The 8,660-nt window shown below is 32.0% G+C and overlaps 1 protein-coding gene across 1 annotated transcript in view; it reads left to right on the top strand.

Moving 5' to 3' along the window:
• Positions 1-8,660, top strand: part of LOC128192800 (uncharacterized) — a 71,045-nt gene extending 62,385 nt beyond the window's left edge. Inside the window, exon 17 of the mRNA XM_052865779.1 lies at positions 5,081-8,660. Coding sequence (XP_052721739.1) covers positions 5,081-6,135 — 1,055 coding nt within the window. The 3' untranslated portion in view covers positions 6,136-8,660. The remainder of the gene's footprint in view (positions 1-5,080) is intronic.

The following is an 8,660-nucleotide window of genomic DNA, read 5'->3' as shown; positions in this document are numbered from 1 at the left end:
TATACTGTATATTGAGCAAATAAAGAATGACTCTTGTATATATAGTCATTGAATTTGAACCTGATACTGAACATGAGCCTGTAGATATATGTTAAAGAGTGTTTTATATTTGAAACATTTGCAAAAGCTCTTGATTAGCTTTACTTTTTTAAAACAAAGTACATGTATGGTAATGGTAATGCATTACTTTACTCATGTAATGGTAATGTAATGCATTACTTCAAGAAAATCAAGTAATGGTAATGGTAATTTAATGCCCAAATTCATGAAGTAATGGTAATGTAATGCATTACTTTACAATGTAATTCGCCCCAAGCCTGATATATATATATATATATATATATATATATATATATATATATATATATATATATATATATGAAAAAAAATCACAACACCGAAATAAACTCAACTAGTTTCATTTTAAATCATCAGGAGTTTTCTCCTGATGATTTAAAATGAAACTAGTTGAGTTTATTTCGGTGTTGTGATTTTTTTTCATATAATACTACGTGTGTGGATTTATACTATTTATTTTTGGATATATATATATATATATATATATATATATATATATATATATATATATATATATATATATATATATATATATATACTATATAATTTCCCAATACAACAAAAAATAAATCGGCACAGTTTTAAATAATTTAAAAATAATAAATATCCAGAATAAAATCACAAATTGATCCTATTAACCGCAAACGTTTTCGCCATTCCTGGCTCTTCAGGCAGTTATGTACAAATGACTAAGATGTAACGTAGTAACGTCAATAAGCAAAAGTTCATTGTGACGTCATAATAACGTTAAAGTAACGGAAAGTTAGAGTCACAGAGCAAAAAGGCGCTAAAAAAATAATCGCAAATATTACAAATGATGCAATTATATAACATGCATATAATAAATTTTTCACTGAGTGCAATTAAGTTTTGGTTTAAATAATTTAATAAAGTGGTCTTCCTTGGCTAAGCGCAGTATTTCATTTTCATTTGGAAGTTTATAAAATGGGAATAGGGTAAATTTTCACAGATTAAAGACCCGAGTGTTCGTAATACTCCATGCTGTGAACATTTTGCTTAATGCGGCGAGGGAAAATTTACCCTATTCCCATCTTAGCAAGATTAGAGAGAATATATATATTGGCAGTGGTGGACCATGGCATTTAGAGAGCAATCTTTTTGAAAGTTACAAAATTTAAGTAATAAGTAGGTGTCATATGTGCACTGCTAACAAGCTTGTCTCCTCACATACAGACATAAAACATAGAGGTGCAATCTGAAATGTACAGATGTATATTATGATTGCTCTGGAAAATGTATATCTCGTATTTTTAGCTCACCTGAGCTGAAAGCTCAAGTGAGCTATTCTGATCACATTTTGTCCGTTGTCCGTCTGTCCGTCTGTAAACGTTTTACATTTTGAACTTTTCTCTAAAACCGCTTATTCAATTTCAACCAAATTTGGCACAAAGCACCCTTATGGTAAGGCAAATATAAATTGCAGAAATGAAAGACCCATCTTTATTCAAAGCTGAGAAAACCTCGAAACTGTAGAAAAAGGGGGGTGCATTTTCAAAAATCTTCTCTCAAGAACTTCTGACTCAAATTCAACGTAGTTTAGCATAAATTATCCTTATGGGAAGGAAAAATAAATTGCAAAAATTAAGGGCTAATTCTGTTTCAAATTTGAGTAATTTACGGAAATGATAATAAGACAAAAGAAAGAGGGTCAATCAGTTTAACTTCGGGTTCGGTATTCCATATCTCAAAACCCTCTTTGAAACAAAGAAGCGGCCATTTGGACACAGACCACAATTATTTTTCCCTCTTATTCCTTTATACAAAAATAAATCATATAAAAAATTCCACCGGCTCAAATGAGTTCAAATACGGCATACCTATAGAATGACACTAGTCCAACAACATATCCAAACTACAGGAAAATCAATCGAGAGGGGACTGAGATATGGCCCCTAAAATAACCCCTACCATGAAAAATTCACTTTCACTTTGGAATTTGTGTAAACATTGGCCTCTTTACACCCTTTCTATTGCGCCTGTAAAGATAATTTTTCTAAATTTTTTCCTGCCTGTATTTTTTTTCAAACCTTCTTCTTTCCATCCATGCCATAAAAGGAACCAAATTCGACCATTTAGTACCCCTAGGAATTTTTGAAATAATACATACATTTTTAGAATGGAACTACTTGCGTGGTCAATGAGCACGGGGTAAAAATAGTGGTATGTGACCATTTTGAACGTATAAGAAATGGGTCAATCTGACAAAGATGAATTTGGTTGTTGTGGAACAGTTTGCGCGCGAAAGGAATATTTGAAACGTGCAAGATACATTAATGCCGATTTTGTGAAGTAAATTGAGATTAAATATTCCAATCCGTTGACATTTTCACCTTTGACAATGGTTTTAGCTTGTTTTGATTTTCGTTTCGTTTTCATGAATTACGGTTTGTAACTTAGGGGAGCTATCGCCTGTATTTTGTAATTTTTACGTACCAATCAAATATAGACATCGGAAAGTAAGACAGCTGACTGTTACTTGCAGAAAATAAGATATATTGATAGGTACGGTACTTTAACAACTAAAATACAAATTCTAATGGTAATACGGTATGGTTTTGCGTAATAGTTGATTACTGCAATGTGTTTTAGGCTAGTTGTAAGTATTTTCTCGTCTATTCAATCTAAACGGAGATTATTCTCGCTGATAGAAATATATAACTAAAGTATAAATATGATGAAAAATAAATTGAGTTTTCTCTTTGTTTTAGTGCAGTTTCTCTTGGTTTAATTGTTTACAAATTCCTATAATTTTACTTACCTGAGAGTCAAGCTTCGAGTAATAAGCAGGATACAGAGCTTTGTGCTCAATGCTACTATATGTGTGTACTTAAAGCTGAGGTCATCCTTTAGTTTGTTTATATTTTAAATTCAGCTATGCTGAATAGGAAATACCAAGTTTAAAATTCTTAAGTTGAATGTAATAAACTCATGTGAACAATAACATGACTCAAACCAAGCTATGTATCTTGCTTATGATTCTACGATTGACACTGAAATTTTGGTTGACCAATAGAAATGTCTTGCTAAAAGGATGATTTGCTGTAATTACTTTCTGGTGCCCCTTCTTCAACGATGAATTGCATAAAATCTACACAAATTTTTGATAGTTTTTTTTTTAACACAAGTAAATGAAAACAATGCCTTTTAAACAGTTTCCGTAGGCCTGACACATTATCATAATGAGGATAAAAGCATTATCGGTGTTCTTAAAAAATTATTGCAATGGAAAATCATCTTTGTTTATACACATTTGTTGTTTTTTTTAATAAAGATGAAAATAATGGATGGGCCTTGGTACAATAGAGCGACATGCCTGCCAATACATTAATTTGAATTATAGCTCTTTAACATATGTGACAACATTTTCAGTTAAGTTTATTTTCTTCAATCAAGTGAGTAAGGATATGAAAGGTCATATGAAATGAATTCATGCCTGGTAAATGACAATCGTCTATAATGGAGAAGGCCAATTACATTTTTTCAATGTTTTTAATTTGAGGAATTGAGCGCATTCATGCTGGTGCATTGAGATACACTTTTCTTCTTTCACATATAGAATTTTTAAAAATACAATAAGTAGCAAGTAGTTGAGGGAGGAGATGTACCTTTATGCTCTCATGTATTTTAATCATTTTATTAAGTGATTTTGGGGGGGGGGGGGGGGGTAAAATAAAGGGAACTGAAAGTTAACCGTGAACACCAACTGAAAATTAAGTTATTTATATTGCATATGATTTTATTTTCGGTAAAATGGTATTCCATGAAGGTAAATATGTCAAAGATTAAGTATATGCAAACATAAGTGACAATTCGGATATTCATTTTTGGTTAATCTACCGAAGGGCCACATGGCACAATATCCTTTGAACGCCCATATAAAGCCAGTGTTGCTCAGGTGAGCGATGTGGCCCATTGGGCCTTTTGTATTTAAATAGATTGTGTATTCACTTCTATCCTAAAATTGATATTCCGCTGGCTGAGTTTCTTAGCTTTTTGAAAACCTAATCTTGTTCTCATTACAATGGTTTCAAAGGGGCTGCCATTTAGACAGGAAATAATAAGAGGAAATGGCAACCCTTACAAAAATATAAGGCATCTGGCAAACAATTGCCGCAAATTTGCGGCATGTTCAGAATTAGCATATGATATTCGGTAATGTGTCAACAATAGTATGAATATCTAAGATCATTAACTATGATTTTCATATATTATGATAAAGATGGTCTCATAGAGATGATGCCTTATAAAGGTGATGTCATGTCTCTGTTAGCTTTGTATTTGTAATCTGTAATTACCTTTGTTTTAGTATTGTTTTCGAATTAATGAATTTTCAAATCTTGGAACATTAAGAATTTTTGAGAGTTTTTAAATTATTTTATAATATTTTTATAATGTATAAATTTCAAGATACAAGAACTGTTGTTCAGGTGATCAATGTGGCCCATGGGCCTTTTGTTATTTGAAAGCCCATGTTAAAGGGATGGTCATGATGTTGGGTAATTTTTTTTTCCCAATTTTAATGTTTACAATACTTCAGTTAGGAAGATAAATGTGTTAAACGTTATAAATTGTTTATTTATGCTCTAAATGAAGAAAAAGATAGCCAAATCAGCTTGGAAAAGACTTTTTACCGGGATATTGAACCCATGTAAACAAAAACAGGATAAAACCTTGTTTACGTAACAAAAATTGTTAGCCCTGTTTCTTGCTAATAACTATACGACTGACTCTCAATTTTCATTTGATCATTTGAAATGCATACCTATAGCATTGTTAAAGATAAAACAGAAAAATATCATTTGACCAAAATCGTGACCATGCCCCTTTAAGGGATGGGAGCAATTTTTACATTCCTGATATTAACTGGTTTTGAGAAGATATATATAGAGTCCACTTTACTTATGAGGAGACTTAGTAAATGTAAATGAGACTTTAAAGTAAAAAACAGTTTTTAAGAATTTCTTCACTTTTAACTTTTTAGGTGGAACAGCAGATTTGACAGTTTTAGAGCTAAACGAGGATAAAACTATGAAGCAGTTGCATCGATCCTTTGGAGGGGCATGGGGAGGAAATTTAATCAATGAGAACATCTGGAAAATCATGACAAATGTATTTGGAGAAGAAGTCATTGATGAATTTAAAAAGCTCACTGCAGATTATATTGATATGGAGTCCAACATTGAGCTTAGAAAGAGAGATATTTCCACTGGAAGTAAACTTCAGTTGCAAATTCTTCCATCTTTGGCAGATCTGTGCAAAACGGTAAAGGGCAAGGGTTATAAGCAATTGATAACTGAATCAGGATATACCAATGTTAAGGTGCGCACTGGTAAGTTAAGTTTTGAACCCGGTTTGGTTGAGAAGATATTTGACCTGACCTTAACTAACTTGTATACCAGTGTGAGAAAAGTCTTGGATAATCCAAATATGAAAGGCATCAAAGACATAATTCTTGTGGGTGGATTTGCCCAGGCAGATTTCATTGTGAGGCAGTTTAAGGAGAGGTTCTCTGGATACAATGTTATCATTCCCACAGACCCAGTTCTTGCTGTCCTAAAAGGAGCAGTGATGTTTGGGCAAGACATCGACATTATTTCATCTAGAATAACTCCATACACCTACGGTTTTGATTCAATGCGACACTTTACTGAGGGAATCGATCCCAGAATCAAAAAGAGAAAGAGAGATAACACTTTTTATTGTGTTGATGTATTTGAGAAAATGGTAGCCATAGGAGATTCAGTTGATGTTGGAAAAACAGTCGAAAAAGAGGTTTTTGCATCATCAAAGGACATGAAATCGATGGTTTTGCAGTTCTATCAATCAGATAAAATAGATCCAAAGTTTATTACCGATCCTGGCTGTGAATATATTGGTAAACTGTCGGTGGAAATGCCAGATCTAAGTGGCGGGACAGAAAGATCAGTGATGGTGTCGATCAAATTTGGGGAAACAGAAATCACTGTTTGCGGTGTGGACAAGACAACCGGGAAAACACAAGAAACCGTGCTCGATTTATTGGGAGACACTAAATGAGAGCAAACAAGTTTTGACAATATCTAAAAGAAAACTTAAAAAAGAAACGAGCATTTGTTGCACAATAATTCATTCAAAGAAAGGAAATTTCATGGTATTTTTTCATCTTTATTAGATGGTTACTTTTGTGTTGTTTTAATTTTTATTTTTTTTAATCTTATGTCAAACCTTATTTTTATCGATAAAAATCCAAGTTTGAGCGTTAAGAAGATGGGTGAATAAGGCGTGTAAACTGCCTATTAAAGATAGTTAAGGTACTATAAAATTAAAATATGAACAAATCTTATAATTTCTTTAGAAATTATTAAAAACAATGTATATTTACCAAAACATCGACTTATAACCTATGAATATGTTTAATATTTGGAATAGGTTGATTTAAACTGGCGTTTGCATGTCAAAACCTCCAAATACTGTCATTGCTAGAACTTCAATGCCTTTTCTTATATAGAGTCGGTCTGGGCTCCATATTTTTGTCATAGTCTAAATAGGGTTTAAAGGAAATCAAACCGATTTCAATCAACACAAACGTGGAGAGATGACCAACTATACTTTAAAAATGTCATTTTGTGTCCCAACAATTGAACGTTTTAAAAAAATACTACAAGTCCGTAAATTCTTAGTTGAAGTTGCATTTAACATTTAACAATGAAGTTGCGACTGAAACAGCTCATTGGTTAGAGCACAAGACATAAGGTAACATTTTAGAGCTAGGGTTTTAAGGTTGTTGGTTCGATACTACCAAAACTTTAGAATTTATTTTTTTTCTTATCGTTTGTTAAAATATTCAAAACTGAATATAGTTAGAAACTGTACTTTTGTAAACTTGTAATGTAACATCATCTAGTATATTTAGTTGGAAAAAAAATTATTTGAAATTGTTTTTACGAAAAAACCAAATGAACATTTGCACTCTCTTGTTCCGCCATCTTCTTAAAAAATGCTCAAGTATATACACATACATGTTTACTTATATAACTCTTAAGTATTCATGAACTACTAGTACGATGTAATTGTTAAAATGAGATAAATCTGATAAATATTTTCACATGTCTTTAAAATGTGTTTAAAAAGGCTTTTAATAGCATACAGTACCAGACTTAGTTTTTACGTATTGCATGCTTTGCAATGTGAAAGTGATCATGAAAAGAGAAAATCAAGAATTGAATCATCACGTAAATCAGATACGTTATTTCAAGACAATTTATAATCAACCGTTCGTCAGTACATGTAATCAATTTGATTACATGTATTTGGATACAATGTAAAGTTAACGTTTGGCCTTTGAGAAAGAAAACATTTGTGCTGTATGGAATATAATTAAATTACCCGTTTTGGATATTGTAACAATGCAGTACATTTTCATCATCTTGTATTATGAAAATATTTGCAAATTTAGTGTACATTGTATATATAGTTGTCTTTCTTCTAAATTTTGTGTCTGATTTCATTAGGGTCTTCCGTCTTCAGCGGAAGACCCTTCTATTATTGTATTGTTTCTTTCTCAATTTTATTATTCTTTTTTTCCTTACACATTTTGTGCAGGCGATTTCTCAGAGATGGCTCATTCGATTTTCTTCAAATTTTCAGGGCTAATGCCTCGTACTCTGAATTTATACCGCCATAACAGTTTTTGAAAATTTACTTCCGGTCGGAAGTTATCGTCATTTTACGATTATTAAAAAATCAATTTTGTCTGCGACGTTTCTCAAAAACGAATAAAGATAAAGGGCTGACATTTTCAGACATGACAGATCTAGCGTTTTGCTAGTGTACCTCGGTCAAGAGAATGTCTGTCGTCACGGCCGGTCGTCATTGCAAGGAAATTCAAAAAATGAAAATTTTCAACTTTTTGTTTTTTTTTTTTATATTTTTTCAAACTAGATGATAGTGACCCTTTTACTGATTCAGAATATGTAATTTGTTTTAAAATCAAATAACGCGATCTATTAAGCATCAAAGTCCTGAAGCGAGAGTCCGTAGACATGGCCCAGGCGACCTGGGTTCAAGACCCGGGTGCCGCAAAAATGTTTCACTCATTTTCGCTTAGATTTACTATTTTCATCTTTGAATTGATGAGTTTTATGTGATCAATTCAAAAATCGGTCGGAAGACCCACGCGTTGCTCGCAACGAGAACGATCTAGTTTGTATTTGTTTTTTAATTTATATTTTTTGGCAATGTGGATAAAATAAGCTTCAAGGACAGTGTGAAACTTGACAGTTCCCCGCCCCTTGTTACAAATATGACAAATTACCTCCACTTTGGAATTCTTCAATATTTCTCAGTCTCAACTGAAAGACGATTACCGGTATTTGTTGTTATCTACCAATTCGTGTAAATATTCAGCTGAATCTTAAATATGAAAAGATTTATATAGGTAATAAACGAACTTAAAGTACTACATATTATGTGTTATAACCATATGAAACGTTTAATGTCATATCTTTTATAATTGAGTTAAATCTTTTATTAACATTTTTTGTAACATCATTACGTTAATAAATGATATCCATACATCTGAA

The sequence above is a fragment of the Crassostrea angulata genome, chromosome 7 (genome assembly GCF_025612915.1).
Source record: "Crassostrea angulata isolate pt1a10 chromosome 7, ASM2561291v2, whole genome shotgun sequence".
NCBI classification, from domain to species: domain Eukaryota; kingdom Metazoa; phylum Mollusca; class Bivalvia; order Ostreida; family Ostreidae; genus Magallana; species Magallana angulata.
Note: the sequence above shows the minus strand (reverse complement) of the source record. Positions and strands in the feature narration are given on the sequence as shown.